Source organism: Hemitrygon akajei, chromosome 17, assembly GCF_048418815.1.
Source record: "Hemitrygon akajei chromosome 17, sHemAka1.3, whole genome shotgun sequence".
NCBI lineage: Eukaryota > Metazoa > Chordata > Chondrichthyes > Myliobatiformes > Dasyatidae > Hemitrygon > Hemitrygon akajei.
This window is the reverse complement of record NC_133140.1, coordinates 59,511,254-59,530,117: the sequence shown is the minus strand read 5'-3', so window position 1 is coordinate 59,530,117 and position 18,864 is coordinate 59,511,254. Positions and strand designations below refer to the sequence as shown.

At 40.6% G+C, this 18,864-nt stretch overlaps 1 protein-coding gene across 1 annotated transcript in view; it reads left to right on the top strand.

The window, feature by feature from the left end:
* Positions 1-18,864, top strand: part of piezo1 (piezo type mechanosensitive ion channel component 1 (Er blood group)) — a 285,867-nt gene that overhangs the window by 197,906 nt on the left and 69,097 nt on the right. The window contains exons 9-19 of the mRNA XM_073070242.1: positions 978-1,067; positions 2,170-2,260; positions 4,445-4,551; positions 8,205-8,465; positions 9,700-9,805; positions 10,721-10,896; positions 11,410-11,558; positions 12,953-13,126; positions 14,578-14,610; positions 16,467-16,564; positions 17,194-17,354. Of these exons, the coding sequence (XP_072926343.1) occupies positions 978-1,067; positions 2,170-2,260; positions 4,445-4,551; positions 8,205-8,465; positions 9,700-9,805; positions 10,721-10,896; positions 11,410-11,558; positions 12,953-13,126; positions 14,578-14,610; positions 16,467-16,564; positions 17,194-17,354 (1,446 nt within the window). The remainder of the gene's footprint in view (positions 1-977; positions 1,068-2,169; positions 2,261-4,444; positions 4,552-8,204; positions 8,466-9,699; positions 9,806-10,720; positions 10,897-11,409; positions 11,559-12,952; positions 13,127-14,577; positions 14,611-16,466; positions 16,565-17,193; positions 17,355-18,864) is intronic.

Below are 18,864 nucleotides of genomic sequence, written 5' to 3'. Positions count from 1 at the left end.
TGAAATACAAGCTGGCTCCTCCTCCATCCAGCCGTTTCCGCAGCAGTGTAGTTAACATCCTTCAGACCTCGCCACTGAAGTCCATTTGCATAGTCCAGAAATAATTCTAGTCCATAACTGAAGTCCATAATAATTCTAAATTATTATGAAATGTATTTTAAAAATTGAAAAATATAGGAGCTTTTTATTCTATTTTAAAATTTAAAGATTTCTTTAAAAAGCCTGGGAGCATATTTAACTGGTGTATATTTAAAATTAATGCAGTATTAGCATTTTTAAGAGGAGATGAAAGCTGATGGATAGATTATTGATCCCAAAGGAAATTACAGTGTCACAGTGGCATTACAAGTGCACAGATATACAAATATTAGAAGAGAAGTAGAAAGAATTAAAAAAATAAGTTACCACAAACAGTCTTATGGTGGGTGGGGGGGGGGGGGGGGTTAATCACTTCCCTGGCTAGAGGTTGGCTTATTATGGAGCCTAATGACCGAGGGTTAGAATTAGCTTTGATTATCTTTCTAATGAAGGTTAACAACCCTTCTCAGTGAATGGGATCACGTTCAGTATAGCAGCCACGGGGTGTATAAAGTCGTGGGACCAGATAGGAAATGTATTTGGCCCTTTAGTTTCGTACCTCTTGCGTCAGTCAGATTGCTGTGTGCTTTTGCTCTAGTCAGAGTTGTAATGTAGAAAACACAGCAGTCAGTTTGCGTACAGAAAACACAATGAATTTGATGAAATGATGTGTTTTATTTTTGGTGGTTTCGAGTGAAAGCTAACTATTGGCCTGGAGTAATCATCTGCACTTTCAGCTGGGCTTCGTGGAAAAGCAGATGTTCAGCATTTCATTCATTCTGTCTTAATTCTCTTTTTTACTGATGGATTAGATTCTGTAATATGTTTGGAAAACAATATGATAATTATCAATGTGCATGAACAGCTGGTGTGAACACCCTGCTTTTGTTTAATTTCAGGATGTAACGCAGAAAAATGGCGAAGAAGTTGAACTAGTAAATTTGGAGCATTGGTCAATGAAACAAGATGAAAGTGAAGATGAAGCTAAAGTAAGTGATGATCTTGCTCAACAAAGCTGCTCTCAGTGGATTAGATCTCTTAACCTCCCACATTCATTGGTTAATAGCCACAACTAAATACATAAAAGATTTAAAACATTATGCAGTTTGTTCCTCTGACCAGTTCCTTTCTTAACTGCTTATCTCAGATATGGTCATCAGTACGCAGCTAATCCCCTGATACTGCATATCCGTGTATACAGATTAGAATTAAGATGGGATGTTTGAACCATTGCCCATAAAATATCTAACAGATGCTAATATGATAGATTTTAGCCAATGTAAAAATAACTGAGTAATAAGACTGAGGTTTGAATAACAAAAATAGAAATGTTTAAAGTGAAGGCCTATTCTTGGCACTTTCCGTTTATGCTTTGGGTGCAACACAGTATTTAGTTGGTGAGATTGGACATGAAGGAACCTCAGGACTGCCGCTGATTTGTGTATAAACGGGTGCTTTTGATTGGTCATTGATCTGATGTGTAGACTCTGTTTGAACACACAAGGGATTTTGCAGATGCTGGAAATCTTGAGCAACACCCACAAAATACCGGAGGAACCCAGCTAGACAGGCAGCAGCGATGGAGGGGAATTAAATAACCGGAATTTGGGGTCAAGAATTTTCAACAGAATTGGGGGCAGAAGCCAGAATAAGGTGGGGGAAGAGAAGAAATACAAACTTAGCTGTGATAGCTGAGACCAGGTGAGGTGGGGGGGGGGGGGGGGTGGGTGGTTAGGGGGTGGGGTTGATGTAAGAAGCCGGGAGGGATGTATATTCCCCTCCATAGGTGCTGCCCGACCTGCTGATTTTGCGTGTGTTGTGGGAACTCTGTTTCTCTCCCATTGGAGACTGCCAGCAATTTCTAATTTAATCCCTGATATCTGGCGTTTTGGTCCCTCACAACATGAGCAGTGCTGATCTGTGCTTGGTGCCTGGTCTAACTCACTGTCTGTGGCCGCAAGCCAAATGTTATGAGAAATGTAATCACTTGTAACAGCTTCTTTAAAGAGGTGTACACACTCGAGTATTGTGCAGTACAGGGTTACTCAGCTTCATTGATTCCTGAACTATGTTGTTTCTGCCAATTTCTAGCTAATGTTGCAACTTGGTGAACACGGTGAAGGAGACAACTACACTGTACATGTCATCAGTGGATCACAGCAACCAGATGCAGTTGACTCCTGTAAGTTAGAATTTGATTTAAAGCACGGATGAATCTGACTTAGTTATTGTGGGTAATAGGCATGTTAATTAAAAAATAGCGATCAAGAGGAACAATGTGCTTATATTTTCAGCTAGACGTACATGTATTTCGGTGAACGTTGTGCTTCTTGAGCTTATAACAGGTATGAAGGGACTTAGGTTCAACGTGATTTAGACAGAACCAAGTGAGCATCAGAAGATTGAATCAAAATGTGAATTGTACCCCGCCCACTCGTGAATGGGATTGACAGTCGATCTCCAGCCAGCAGAGAAGCTCTGTGAGCAACCTTTCTCCATGATGGCAAGCCCACGTTGCAACATAAACAAAGTTGAGGTGTTTGAAAACATCTTCAACCAGAAACGCAAAATCAATTTGTGCCTCCTTTTTGAGACCCCCATTGTGCACCAACTTACGGAATTCTGATTTTAAGGAACGGTCAAGAGAATTAGATTCTTAAAGTGCATTGCAGCTGGATGTAACCTGCAAACTTTTGTCCTTGAACTTGTCGCGCTTCCTTCTCATGTTGTGTTAATGTAGCTGCAATACGGACATTTACCAAGGCCACCAGCCCAAAAGTGGGAAATTACCCAGGCATAGTTTAAATCCCAGATCAGGGTTTTGGGATGTAATGTCAGACCTGTACTTTTAATACAGAGTTACTTACTGGTTGGGATGGTAGGATATTACCTAGAATCACACAGCTTAACAGGGTCCCAGAGTTCTCCGTGGGTTACCACTAAAGTAAGGCTGAGAGCCCTGACTATCTGTAGTACAGATACATTGTGGGTGATGGAATGACCTGTTTTGTAAGATGAATATTTTTAGATAATTCTGGAAAATTTAAAACAATTTCAAGGCGCCTGCAAGAAATCAACCTTAAGATAACATATGGTGATATATGCTGTATGCAGTTTGACAATAAACTTACTTTGACCTAGGAAGTAGATTTTATTGGGGCATGAATGATCTTTCCAGTGATACTTTACCGGCACTTAAATACTCCGGAATATCGAGAAATAGCCAAGTGGGTTTCAGCTGAACTTACTCATTAGCACGCAGTGCAATGATCTGTGCTTGTGCTGTCAGTAGTTTATTTATTTAGGATCATTAGCATTGAATGTATATTGTTTCGTTGGTTCATTTCGTGTACGTGACCGCTTTACTGGAATGGTAAGTGGTTGCTGGAAAAGGGGAGTGCCGCCTTGTCTCCCTGGTCTTTGGCCATATTACAGCAAACGTATAATTCATGAACAAAGCAGTGTGGCTGATAGAGCTGAGTCCCACAGCTCCAGTGGCCTCTGCTGCAGTCTGTGTCTAGATTGCATTTTCTTCCTGTGTCTGAATGTCCCTCGTCCCACATCCCGGACACATACAGGTTGGACAATATACGCTATTCCCTGTGTGCTAGAATCTGAGGTGAGTTAGTGGGAATATGGGGAGAATAAAATCTAGTTATTTATCTATTTGTTCACTTATTTATTTAGAGATACAGTGCAGAATAGGCCCTTCTGCCCAGCAACCCTCGATTACCCCACTTTAACCCTAACCTAATTACAGGAAATTTTACAATGACCAATTAGCCTACCCAGTACATCTTGGATGAAGTTGAAGGATTAATATAATTGCTTGATGGTTGGCAAGGATTTGGTGGCCAAGGACCTCTCTCCATTCTCGTACACTGTGTTCATGGGGGGTGGCACAATAATGTAGTGGTTAGCACGCTGTTTCACATTACCAGCGACACGGGTTCAATTCCTGTCACTGCCTGTAAGGAGTTTGTACGTTCTCCCTGTGACCACATGGGTTTCCTCTGTCAGCTTTGGTTTCTTCCCACAGTCCAATTGGCAGATTAATTGGTCATTGTAAATCGTCCTGTGATTAGGCTAGCGTTAAATCAGGGGTTGCTAAGAGGTGTAGTTCAAAGGGCGGAAAGGGCCTACTCTGCGTTGTATCTCGATCAATAAAAAAATAAATAAACTGATGTATTTTGATAAAATGTGAAAGCATAGGGCTGAGTCTATTAAAAGTGTTAATGATTACCATCATGCTTTTTGGAAATGTTACTAGTCACTGGCTTATTCTATGTCAAGCAGAAATATTCTTTATTGCTTATGGATAGTGGTTAAATAAGGATTTACCTGTTCTTTTGTTTGTTCTCTACAGTAGATCACACTACCACACTTGCACCTAGAAGCTCGCTTTCACCACTCCATGGCCTTGGGCACATGATCATGCAACAAAGCTATATCTGCACTCTCATCATTATGATGGTGAGGACCATTTGATGTTTTCTGATATTTTGATTGCAGTTTGCTTATTTAACAGGATGCTAATGATGCTTATAATATTGAAAAGTAACTAATCTGCTGATGACTGATTGCACTCCCCTCCTCTTTCACCTCCACGCTGTCAGCTGCTCTCCCATTTCCTCAGCCTGATTTCCTTCTGGTCTGGTGTGTCACTTACCTCTGCAGGTTAATCCCCAGGCCATTAACATATTTCATTCACTTTTATAAGCTGTCTGTTGCTTGCCAAGTATATTTTAACCAATGAAGAAGAGCTTTGCTTAAAGACGTTCAATCAGATGTAAAGAAAGTTATTGTATTCAGAGACGTATTGCTACAGTAAAACTTTCATATCCTTGATTCTGAAATCCCAATGGATTGGGATCAGTCTCGCTCAGAAATGTTTGCTCCCTTCCCACTAATTGGGCCTCCTGTTCCCAGGCTCCCTTCCCACTCATCTATGCTGCATTTCCAGATAATTTTTCCTGATTACTACTCTCCCTTTCAACTCACAAAACCCTAGTTCCCACACTCCTTTTTAATTTGCTGATTCACTGGATAATTTACTGAATATAAAGTCTCAAACATTTCATTTGTTTAAATCACTACCCATAAAAGAAATGACAAAACTACCATGGCAGTTACCAGTATTTTGAACACAAGGAGCACCTTGTCCATCTGTACTATACAAGAATCATTGTTTGGTTTTGTTCTGATTTCTAACTTAAGAAATTAATTGCATTACCTCTACAAAAAAAAAAGAGGCAGTAGGCTACAAGTGAAAGGTATCTGTGGAGTGTCTCGTAACAATCTGAGCCCCTTGGGATCCTGCCGTGGTTCCAGCTGTGTGTGTGTGTGTGTGTGTGTGTGTGACCCATGAGGTGCCTATTGGACAGAATAGGTTCTGTTTTCAGTCCGAAGCTTTGGCTCAAGCTGGAGGTAGTCTCCATGTACCGTTGTGTGCACTTGTACTGTTAGGCCGCCCACTTCCTTTGATATCTCCATGAGCTTTTTGCTGAGTTTGGTCAGCCTGCTGTCTTCTCCCTGTCCCGTTGGTTTGCACTCTTCCCCCCCCCCCCCCCGAAAACTTGTGCTGGGTGACCCTAGCCTGTTGGTGTCTGGGACAGCACTCTGGATCAAGTTTTGCTTGATCAGTTGGAAGGGTTGCTTTTAAAAGGCAAGTTATGTTCCTATCTCCAACACCTGAAATATCAGGGACAGATGTCCAAAGAGACAAACATTTCAGAATGGAGCAATTGCAGTTTTACAGTAAGAGTTTGTAAGGTGAGAGAGGAATATATTAGGGGAGCACAAAAGCAAAAGAGAGGTCATCTAACAGAGCTAAAGCTAGTGGCAAGTTGGATGATAACTAAAAAAAGCCCTAAAGAGACAAAAGCTAGAATATGAAGGTAAGCTCGCCAATAATATCAAACAGAATACCAAAAGTTTTTGTCAATATATAAAGAATAAAAGAGAGGCAAGGGTGAATATTGGCCAGCAGGAAAATGATGCTGAGGAGGTCATGGGAGGGGACAAAGAAATGGTGGAAAAAATAGTAAGTATTTTGTGTAGTTTTCACTGTGGAAGGCACTAACAGTATGCCAGAAATTTAAAAGTGTCAGGGAACAGAAGTGAGTGTAGTTGCTATTACTAAGGAAGCTTGCTTAGGAACCTGAAAGGTCTAAAGGTAGATGAGTCATCTGGACCACAAGGACTACATCCAGTGCTCTAACAGAGATAGTGTGGAAGCAGTAGTAATGATCTTTCAAGAATCACTAGATTCTGGGTTCCAGAAGAAAGTAAATTATAGGCCAGTTAGCCTGAATTCAGTGGTTGGGAAGATGTTGGAGTCCATTATTAAGGATCAGGTTTCGAGGTACTTGGAGACACGTGATAAGTAGACCAAAGTCGGTATGGTTTCCTTAAGGGGAAATGTTGACTGACAAATCTGATGGAATTGTTTGAGGAAATAACAGGCAGGATAGACTTGGATATTCAGAAGGCCTTTTGACAAAGTGCCGCACGTGAGGCTGCTTAACAAGATAAGAGCCCGTGGTATTACAGGAAAGATACCAGCATGGATAGAAGATTGAACGACTGGCAGGAGGCAAATTATGGGAATAAAGGGGGCCCATTCTGGTTGGCTGTCAGTGACAAATGGTGATTTGCAGGGGTTGGTATTGGGACGACTCCTTTTCACGTTACATGTCAATAGTTTGGATGACAGAATTGACGGCTTTGTAGCCAAGTTTGCAGACGATACAAAGATAGCTGAGTTAATGCTGAGAAAGCAAGGAGTTTGTAGAAAGATATGGGAAGATCGGGAGAATGGACAAAGAAGTGGCAGATGGAATACAGTGTTGGGAAGTGTATGGTCACACACTTTGGTAGAAGGAATAAAGGCTTAGACTATTCTCTAAATGGGGAGTCATTGTGCAGGATTCCCTAAAGATTAACTTGCAGGTGAGTCGATAGTAAGTACAGTAATATAATGATAGCATTCATTTCGCAGGGACTAGAATATAAGAGCAAGGATATAATGCTGAGGCTTCATAAGGCATTGGTCAGCCCATAGTTGGAGGATTGTGAGCAGTTTTGGGTCCCTTATCTAAGAAAAGCTGTGCTGGCATTAGAGAACATTCAGGGTATGTTCATGAGAATGATTCCTGGAATGAAAGGGTTAATGTTCACGGAGGGGTTAATGCCTCTGGGCCTGTACTCACTGGAATTTAGAAGAATGAGGATGGGGTGGGGGGAAGGAATTAATTGAAACCTATTGAATATTGAAAGGACTAGATAGAATGAACGTGGAGAGGATATTTCCTATCCTAGGTGAGTTTTAGACCAGAGGCACAGCCTCAGAATAGAGGGGTGTCCATTTAGAACAGAGGTGAGAAGGAATTTCTTTAGCCAGAGGGTGGTGAATCTATGAAATGCACTGTCATGAACAGGTGGACAGGTATGGAAGGAGAGTCATTGTGTATATTCAAAGCGGAGGTTGATAGGTTGCCAGGGATAAGACAAGAGAATGGGGTTGAGTGGGATAATAAATCATCCATGATGGAATGGCGGAGAAGACTCAATTGGCCAAGTGGCCTAATTCTGCTCCTATGTTCTGAAACAATGCCGTGAATAAATTCTGCCCAATGTCTTTACTGTTGTCGGGCACCATGATTTACTGATGGCATTCTTCCCTTAGAAGGTTGTGGGTTCAAATCCCAACCTGAGGATATCAGTATGGTATATTTCTACCTTTCTGAGACATTATTGCAACCCTCTTTTCAGAGACAATGGTCACCTGTAAGTGTTTAGAGAGCTTCATATTCAGTTACTGAAGCTGTTATGCTGATAACAAACAGGACATTAAATAATGGCTGCTTGACTAATCCAGGTAACAAGTAAGAATACAATTACTGTGTGTGTCCTGAGGTAGAACATACAAGGTTGAAGTTTGCATGTGTCTGATTTTGGGCCAGTCAGATTTTTAGGTCATTGAATCCTAAGTGACAGTGAATACCTTTAAAAATGGAAATGCCTTAAGTTGGGCATTTTTATACCATTCCTCAAAGTAATTTGGAAATAAAGTTTTACATGTATTCTGTGTTATTTTTAAAGCCTTTTATGTTCTCCTTTTTCAGGTTTGGAGCATTACATTTCACAGCTGGTTAACCTTTATACTTTTGATTTGGGCTTGCCTTATCTGGATTGTCCGTAGTCGACGACAACTTGCCATGTTCTGCTCTCCGTTCATTCTGCTCTATGGCATCATGCTCTGCTGCGTGCAGTATGTCTGGGGAATGGAGCTGACCGAAGAACTTCCAACCAAAATAGGATTTGTCGTTCTGTCTCAGCTGGGTTTAGTCCACAAGGAGTATCACTGTCTGTGCCTCGGTGTGATGGTCAGTCTTTTCATTGCTCTGATAGATGTGTTTACTGAGGAGGTCTCAGTTTGATCATCTTTTACAGCTGACCCCTTGCTAGCCCATACTCAAGCTGGCATGTTATCCCTGGTTAATGATGAGCGGTTAGAGACAAGGAATACAAGTGAGCTTGCCAACAGTGCCCACGTCCTGTGGATGAATGAAATAATGAAAGGCAATTAATTCACATTCAGCCTTTGGTGTACATACAGTTTCCTCATTAAACATAATTGTTGCTGTTGTTGATTCCTGGCGACCCTATAGATAGTGTAGTTGTCCATAGGGTTTTCGTGGCAAAATAGGATTGCCAGACCTTTCTCCTGCACAGATAATGCTGCTGCCCAGGTTGGGTTTCAGCTCAATTCGAACTCTGGACCAACCTCCTCAAAGTCCAGTGCTGATGCCACTACACCACCAGCCAACCCAAGTGTTAATTAGGTCATAACAAACCACGAATGGTATCTTTAATACTCATTGCCTCAGGGTGAGTCCGTGCACTCAGTCCTCATCTCGCGCTCACACTGAGTTTTGGATTCCTTCCTCAATCTTTCGCGATGCCCGTTTCCCCCGAACCTTTGCCTGCTATCGTTCATCCTCTTGTGACCTTCAGATCTGATTACAGTACTGCAGCACACTCCTGGGTAGGTTCTCAAACTCCAGTATTTGTACGGTTCACCCCATCCAGAACATGGCTGCCTTCCCCCTTAATGCCACTTCCTTGACCTTTCAAGAACCCGCCCTGCCCTCCCAACACTTCAGCTTTAAATTCTCAATCTCCTGTCTAATTTACTACCCGCTCCGTCTTCATAATCTGCTCCGGTACTGGGAGGCTCTTTTCCCTGGATCCGAGCATCTGTGTCTCATCACATCCTTTCTCCCCACCATTGTCAACTGTGCCTCCTGGTTAGTATGCATTGCACTCTTGAAGCCCTTCTCCTTTTCTTCACAACTTCATTTAAAACCAGCCTTGTCAACCCTTGTTCTCTTTTCCTTATTTGCCTTGAGCTCCAAAATCTGACCCAAGTTAGCTTGGGCTAACAATTAAACACGATCTTGCACTCTTGACGGTTTTTCAGAATGAACCACTGGAGATAAATTTCAGCTTTTGTCTTATACAAAAATAATTTTGTTTGCTCTGTGTGCATTTAAAGAATGACCATGTCCTTTAGGTGAAGCTATGTATGCTAAGCATTTTATCTGGTTTTATCCTCAGCTATTGTACACCCTCACTTTTTGGCTCTTATTGCGCCAGTTTGTAAAAGAAAAATGCTTGAAGCGGAAAGAGGTCCCGCTAAAAGAAGTAACTGTTCCTGAGGCAGGTGAGTGATGGACATTTTTGCAATCAAGTATTTGATCTGGAAGAGATGTGGGTGCAATTCATATCCGGCTAAAATAAGTTCCTGATCTTAGAGAAACTAGAATTCAAGGGCTGGGGCAAACGTTCAAAAAATAGAAGTTTGAAAAGTTTGAATCCATCAAAGAATTCAAGGAGTTAAAATTCCATTAAATACTGTAAATTAGTAAAGCTGGAATAGTTAAATTCTTTGTTCCTTCAGAGAAGGAAATCTGCAATCCATCCTTGACTTGTTTGGCCTTTCTGTACTTCCAGACTCATGGTAACAAGGTCAACTTTTAACTACCTCTGAGAGAGCCCAGGTTAGAAGAGCAATAAATTCAGCTAATTTCTTTTAGGAAAGTTAATTGCTAAATGATCCAAAGTTAGAAGTGGAAATATAAATTCATATATTGTAGGCTACCATGGAACATAATGTCAAAGATTCTGATGTATCTTTCAGTTACAGATATTGGGAGTCGCCAGTGAGTTAGGTAAATAATAGCTTCGAGCACCAGAAGTCAAGTGAACCTAATCTGTCTCACATGGCCACATTGAGAGAGATGTTTTGTAGCTCTGAAACTTGAACAGGAATGTGACTGAGTTCACACAGACTGACACCTGCTATAACTAATATGTTTCTTTTTGTCCAATCTGTAAATTGTTTATGCAGCATAGTATGATCAGAAAAGAGAGAACATGGTTGAACAAACAAAGTCCCCCCTCTCGGTGAAAGGTAGATTTGGGGAAGAGTTTGACCATTGATGTGAGAATTTGACTGCATTCTAACTTATGTATTCTGAAGAAAAGTTTCTTTTTTTCCCAGTTAAAATCTGACATGCAGAAGCATTGATTTTTGCAGTTTTTACAAATTTATTGCATATTTTTATTCTTGTTACAGGTCGGGAGAAGAATGAAGTTTTGAAAGCGCTTGGGGAGCTAGTTATGAGTTTCTATGCCAAGTATTGGATTTACATTTGTGGAGGGATGTTTTTCGTCGTCAGTTTCACTGGAAGAATAGTCGTCTATAAAATTGTTTATATGTTCCTTTTCCTCCTTTGCCTTTCATTCTATCAGGTGAGAAGACAGTAAAACTAATCAACAGCAAGAACAGACTATACCCCATTAGAAATCATTTTTAGTAATGAGAGCTATTTAAAAATATACTTAGTTATGAAATATATATAAGGCTTGATTAATTGTGTGTCTTGGTACGCAGCTTCAAATGAAGTCTGATGTGCTTGCTTCTGATTGGATTGGGACTGAGAGAAGATTAAACAGGATAACTCTGTGATCTGTTCATTTAAAACCACTGCTGTAAAAATCCTGCCTCGTTCTCCAGAGTCATATATGGAAGAAAATCTGCCATCCTTACCTGCTATGACCTAGATGTGACTCCAAGTGCTTCTGATATGGATTGGCAACCACTCGGGTTAAGGACAATTAATGATGAACAATAAATCCTGACTTTGTCAGTGGCTGCAAATCCCTCGGGGGAAAGAAATGTTGTAATAATGTACTATTTCCAGCTGTTCCTATACTTTCACATGCTGCCTTTTGCTAATGTTTTATTCTTGTTCATTTTGCCAGGCCTGTTACTTTCTGTGGCGCAAGTTGCTGAGGGTGTTCTGGTGGCTGGTTGTCGCCTACACAATGCTGGTTCTCATTTCAGTTTACACATTTCAGTTCGACGACTTCCCGCATTACTGGATGAACTTTACAGGATTAACAGAAAAACAGTATGTGCCATTTCAATTCTGGCAAAATGTATCCGTATTACGATTGGATTAACTGTTGAACTATTACATGTTAGAAATATTGAAACATTAGTGAACTTGGTTTTCTGTGAGATGTTGGCATACAGTGAGAACATTTAATAGATTTTAAAGGAGTCCTGATGAAGGATCTTGTCCAGAAACATCAACTGTTTATTCCTATCCATGGGTGCTGCCTGACTTGCTGAGTTCCTCCAGCATTTTATTTGTGTTATTAAAAAATTTATTTAGAAAAAAGTTTATTTTAAGTGTGTTTCATGCCCTCTGTCACTGCAACTTTGTTTAAAAAAAAGAGATTCTCAATAGCATATGGAAACTTGGCCAGTGTTTTTCACAAAAAAAACCAAAAGGATGAGTGTTGATCCTTTCTGAACAAGGTGCTCAGAAAAGCGAATGCAATGAAAGTGAAGTTATTGGTGGGATCCAGCACAGGGCCATTTGGTTCATCATGTCTGTACAAGCCCTTTGACAGTTTGTCTTCCTCTTTTGAAGCTAAGAAAGGAATTACAGCAACCTTTTAAGCTTGTACTTAAAAAGCACTTCCATCACATGCAGTTTAAAACAAATTGATCTGTATTTTAAAATGTGGAATTTAAAAATTGTCACTTTAGAGTTAGGATATTAGTTGAATTACTGATCTTGTAATCTGGAGGTATGATTTATTGATCAGAATCCCACTGCAACATCAATAAAATTTAAATTCATCCAAAACAAAAACCTAGCATCAGTAACAGAGACCAAGAAACTAACATTCTTTGGTGAAGGAGATTTTTTGACCTTATTTTACTTGGTTTATGACCCTAAGCAATGCTATTGGCTGCAAAATACTGCAGAGATGCACCGTGGCTGTGCCTTCACTCAGGGAGGTGCCCACATTCTTTGATTAAGAAAAGAAATTAAGGGTGTTCCTAACTGGAATCTGGAGCCCTCCGGCCCATAAGCTGTCAACCCTGTGACGGACTGAGTAATTTCATACCTAAGACAAGCAGAAAACAGTGCTTCAAGAAACTGTTGCTAATTCGTCAGCCGGCTGATTTTATTTCTTAATGCAGATCGAGGTTTTGGTGTTAGTGTCCAAAAACCCTCCAATGACCACAGAATGAGCAGCATTGGAAGCAGGTGCATGGAAAGGGTGCTGGTGCTCTAGGGAGGGCAGTTTAATAATGTCCAGTGGTTTACATGCAATAGCCACTAAGCCCTGAACCTTCTTAAAGTCCTGATGTTTTTTGTGTGGTAAATGTAATAGGTAAAAGGTTCTACTTACGTCAGAAAACAAGATGGCTAGAGAAGACATTTTGTCATTGAGGAACTTTTTAATGTATTTAGTCTGTATAAATGTTTTTCTTTTGATGATCTAGGTTAGGGGATATTGGACTGGAGAAATTTGGAGTCAGTGAGCTCTTCTCCAGCATCCTGATCCCTGCCTTTTTCCTGCTGTCCTGTATTCTACAGCTGCACTACTTCCATCGCCGTTTCATGCAGATAACCGACCTGGAGCACGTCCCCACTAAAGGAGAAGGCCCATTGCACCGGTAGGACTTGTGTGCATCTGGTTTGATCATCCAGAGACAACGCAGATCGTAAATGAATAACCTTGTCTAAAAATGCTTCATCATTAACGCCAACAAGAGATAACACTCTTCAGATCCCTCGGATGCTGCTTCATTGACTACAAAGTGAAGCACAGACTAATTTTAGGTTTATTTGTCTCCCAGTAAGAATAGTCACACATAGACACCACAATTATCATAATGGAGAGAACATTGAAACTATTTTATGACTTGAGATTCCCAGACCTGGTATTTAAACTTGCCATCTGGGCATAAAACAGGAATCCAAAACAGTCTTTATTTATAGGAATATTTTTCCAGAGATGATAGATTTTTGGGATCTGACTGTATCCTGGAATATATAGATTATCGGGAGCACTTCCTTCTTCAACTTTAGATCTTTTAGAAATGGCCCAGTGTCAGAATGTTTTTGCATTTTTGTAAGTTTTTTTTGTGATCCACTGGGGCCAGGGGATTTTCCAGGCCCAAGAAAGACTTGGTCTCAGATGTTGGTCTTCTGCCTCCTCTGGCCATGGACAGTGTGGTTTGCCCTAACGGGGAATGTTTCCTTCGAACTTCAGTAGTAATAGGTGACCACATGGTTTTCTTCTCTCAACGTGACACCCACTGTAATCACCATGGTTGCAAAATGTTAATGAGGATCAAGAATTTAGAATCTTCCAGGTACTATCACCTCAGAAACCAGGGAAAATGCTGCCTGCTTTTGTCCCCAAACCTCTAGTTCCTACCTCAGTGTTAGAAGTCTGTTCCTACAGTGCTGTGCAGTTCAGCTGGGCTTTCAAACCCAGCAACCTGTGTATTCCTCTGGAGTTACAATCAAACTTTGTTTCAGGGAGTCAATTAACCTGTGAAGGGCTTCTTAACGTCATGGTGGAAGCTGTCTGTGGCTTTCTGGGAGTTTACATTTAAGCTGAGATGTACCCAAGTAGTGTAATCAGTGAGTGTTTGATGTTTACATTGTGAAGGAAAATGACATTTTGGAGAATATAACTGGCTTCCTGCACATTTTCTGCTAAAAAATAAACGTTAAAATCAGCCCTGATATTGTAATCTTAAGCCAGTATTAAGAGCATTGACAGATAAGTTAGTCATGTGCGAGTAGGTTAGCCACATTTTTCTTTACTATGCAATTACATAATTTCCCACCACTGCCTGTAAGGACTTTGTAGTTTCTCCCTGTGACTGCGTGAGTTTCCTCTGGGTGCTCTGGTTTCCTCCCACAGTCAAAAGTCGCACCAGTCGGTAGATGAATTGGTCATTGTAAATTGTCCCGTGATTAGGCTGGGGTTAAATCGGGGATTTGTTGGGTGGTGTGGCTCGAAGGGTTGGAAAGGCCTGTTCCAAGTTGCATCTCAATAAATAAACCTAAGAGCGCTTACCCATTCCCATTGTCTGCTTTCTCTCACATACAGGCTGAAGGAAAATTTAGCAGCACATTCTGAGGAGTAAGTGTCATTATTCTATTTTTTAATCAATTTTGCCTCAATCCTCTTTACTTTGTGTAATATTTTCAGTTTGGCAGTTAGTCTGTCATTCCACGTGTATCACAGGAGTGGGTATACAATCCTCTGAGGGTTACAGGTGATCCGTCTTCTGTTTTCAGTTGCACCAAACTGTATAATGGCTCAGAGTTGCTCCATTTCGTCACTGTTCTTTCTTCCTACTTTTGTACGAAACACAGCTGTGATCTGTCAACAGATGCTAACCCGAAACTTTCATAATATGGCCACCTCACTGTGGCAACTTATAATAATATTTTTAAGAGTTATTATTTTATGCGGTTGCATTGAATTTCGGAGCTGTCTGGTTTGGTAAAACTGCACTTGCTATGTGGAAATGTTATCTCTGCAACACAGGGCTAGCTGGCTTCCTCTCTCTCTCTTCCTCTATGAGTAATTGTTCTCATTGATCTTATGAGCCATTCACTACAAAACTGTGGAGGTATGATTAATGTGTCAAGTGACATTTTTGTCTTTTTTTGACTTAAGGAAAAAATTAACTTATGGACATCTGTAAAAATGGAGCCCATTTATTACCCAATGACAGCCTGCGCTCCAATTGACTGTGGAAGCTTAATTTGCAAAAAAGATTGATTGAATTTTGGAGCATTGAGGGAATCAGGGGATATAGAAACAATCTTTTTGAGGAGATCTCATTGAAACTTGCCAATCTTCTAAAGCCCAGAGAATACAGTTCCAATCTACACCATCTCTCCTCATACAGCACATCATTTATAGTGATTCAGTCTAGTGAATCTTTGCTGTGCTCTCTCTATGGTAAATATACCCTTTCATAGTAAGGAGAACAAAATTCTCACACAGCACCTCAGGTAAAGGCTCACCAAAGAGTTGTACTCTGCAGCATAATTTCCTTGCCCCTGTAATCAAGTGATATTGGAGTATAATAAATAATAATGAAAATTAAAGGTTAACATGCCATTTCCTCTGCTAATCGCTTGTTTCACTTGCATATTGACTTTTGGAAGTCGTGAAGAAAGGTCCTGGCCCGAAAGATCGACTGTTTATTTATTTCCATGGGTACTGCCTGACCTGCTGAGTTCCTGCAGCACTTTGTGTGTGTTGCTTCTCCCCTTTGAATATCAGCATCGGCTAATCTCTCTCCGTTTAACAAAATATTCTGCTTCTCTTTTTTTGTTATTAAATGAAAGGCATTAAATGTCAAGGTCAACTATATTTTGAGCTATTATATCTGCCATTTAATATCATCATGACTAAACTTATATCTGAGCAATTCTTCCCTGCATTCACCATATTTCCTTTGAGTCCTTGTAGTTTAGGGATTTCTGAGGCCCGAGTGGATTGAGTCACACGTGAAGGATTACTATTTTGTTTCATCCTCTGCCGTAAATAAATCAAGAATAATGCTCAATAGGGCAGTCGTATAAAATAATCCCAACTTTTAATCATATACAATCCTCTGTGCCATCTCTGTAGTTTTTCTCTGGCACTGAGGATGAAGGTTTTTATAAAAAGAAAACAAATCTTGAGGGTGAACGTGGATTAGTAGTCTCCTTCCCTCTTTGTGTATCACTAATATACTGCAGAAGGTCAGATATATACAACAGAATGAGGGAGGTAAATGACAAGCCTCTTATTAGTACCAGTGTTGACATCTTACTTTAACATCAGCTGTTCATATACACACAATGTTTGTGGGGGGGAAAAAAGACTATCTGGTGGATTAATTTGTTTGCGAAGTAACAAATGTCAAAATGAAAGGAAATAACTCCAAGTCAGAGCTAATTCAAGGTAATTTTGCCTTTTGTCCACTTGCAACACAGAGCAGCTGCTGCTGAACTACAGAATGGGGCAGCGGAAGGCACAGACTGTGAGGATGGTGATCACCCGCCAGCGGGAGGGAGCAAGCTTGAAGGGGAAGGTATGTTTTTATATTTGCACCAATTTCCTACTCCTGTTTGAATCCCTTTTCAAATTTAACCATTGGAACTCCTGTGGTGAAATGAGTCAACAACTGGCTGAAGAACAAAAATCTGCTATTTGATTTTTAAAAGAATGAAATGATTTGACTGCCTTGTCGTATATGAAAAATTATCTTGAGTGCTCAACATTAGAAAGCTAAATGGCAAATGTACTCATGTGGGTGAGTTATAGTTACTTGATGTTTTAACATGAGGCAGTGGTCATCCCCTCTGGTTGGTTGGTGAACAGGAAAGAAATAACTACTGTACTGGAATTAACTTGGGTAAGACTTCACATTCCTGTTAGCTCCATGTTCCCACACCTGTTTCATGTTAGACAAGAGCATATCTTCAAAATATTGCATTCAATTATGTACAAATTTATGTTTGTATAAGATTGGATTTGGAGTTAATTGTGGAATGCTTCAAGATTCAGTTTCCATGACTTATACTTGTTTTTAAATATGTGAGAAGCTGAATTAATAGTTTGATGTTAGAGAATTTATGCAGTAACTTATCTGTTATTGCTCATGCTGTAGTTTTGACATCAAGGTGGCCTGCCAAACATTTTCTCATTCTTTCGTTGCAGTTGTTTGCAATAAGTGGGGCTTAGTGATTGACCGCCTCCTTGTACTTTTCCTGAGATTCTCCAAAATCCTGAATAGCATCCAAGTGATAATTTGGAGACTCCTTGAATTGCATGTGATGAAATTTGTGGCCCTGTTCAGTGTGTGGGTCGCATTGAAAGAGGTATGAATCTCTGAGTAATTTGACAGATTGAGAATTAAGTCACATCAGTAAACTTTGTCTCTTTCTTGCAGGTAAATCTAAAATGATCACTATCTGTGCTCTTGTAAATTGATTGATTGTTTTTGATTATTGTGTCAGTGGTCAGAGGTTATGATGATGGATATAACTTCATTAAATTTCACTATCAATCTATGCTGTTTAGTCAAAGAATAATACAGAAACAGGCTATTAGGCCCAACTGGTTCATGCTAACCACAGCATCCACCTCTCCAAGCCCTTCCCCTTCGTGTCTTTATCCAAATACCTCTTAAATGTTGAAATTGTACCTCCCCCAACCAATTCCTCTACCTGCTTCTTCCAGGTACTCACTCTCTGTGCAAAGAAGCTACCCCTCGGATCTCTTGTAAAACCATTCTCTCCTACTTTATATTTGTACCCTCTAGTTTTGGGCTCCCCAGCCCTGGGGAAAGGACTATCACTGTCCACCTTGTCCATACCCCTAAACCTCTGTGAGGTCACCCTGGCTCTCTTACACTCTAGGGAATAAAAGTCCAGTGTAGCCCACCTCTCTCTGTAACTTAGGCCCCTCTAGTCTGGGTACCATCCTTGTAAATCTTTTCTGCACCCTCTCCAGTTTGACAATGTTTTTCCAATAACACAGTGACTAAATCTGTTCACAGTACTCCCGGTGCAACCTCACCAACTGCCACATAATGTCCCTACTCCTAAACGCAACGTCCTGACTCATAAAGTCCAGCATGCTAAACACCTTCTTCACCACTTTGCCTGCACGGCTGTCTTCAGTGATCTGTGCGCTTGGACTCTCAGGTCCCTGTGTTGTATAACGCTTGTCAGTGCCCTGCCATTCGCTGTACAAGTCCTCCCCTGGTTTGACTGTACAAAATGCACATTTGCCATTCTTCAGCCTGTCTGCCTTAATGATCAAAATCTCTTTGCACTTCCTTGTAACCTGCTTCACCATCAACAAGATACCCCAATTTAATATCATCAGCAAACTTTTCAATCACTTTCATATCCAAATCACGTGCATAAATAATGAATAATAAGGTCGTAACACTGATCCCATTAGTGACAGGTCTCCAGAAGGAGAATTATCCCACAACCATCATCGTCTGCTTCCTATCAGCGGACAATTCTGAATCCATCCGGCTAGCTCCCCCTGAATGTCCTAACTTTCCCAATCAGCCTGGCATGTGGGATCTTGTCAAAGGCCTTACTAAAGTCCCTATAGACAAGATCTCCTACCCTACCTTTATCTATCCCTTTAGTTACCTCTTCAAAAAACTCCCAAAAAATTCATCAGACATGACCAACTACACAGAAAACCATACTGACTATTCCTGATCTGGCCTTGACTATTGAAATATCCCTCAGAATCTTTCAGTAACTTTCCTACAATTGAAGTTAGGCTCACCAGCCTATAGTTCCCTGGCCTGTCCTTGCTACCAAGGTGACCATCCCCTTCTTATTTCTGTGTTCTACACAAATG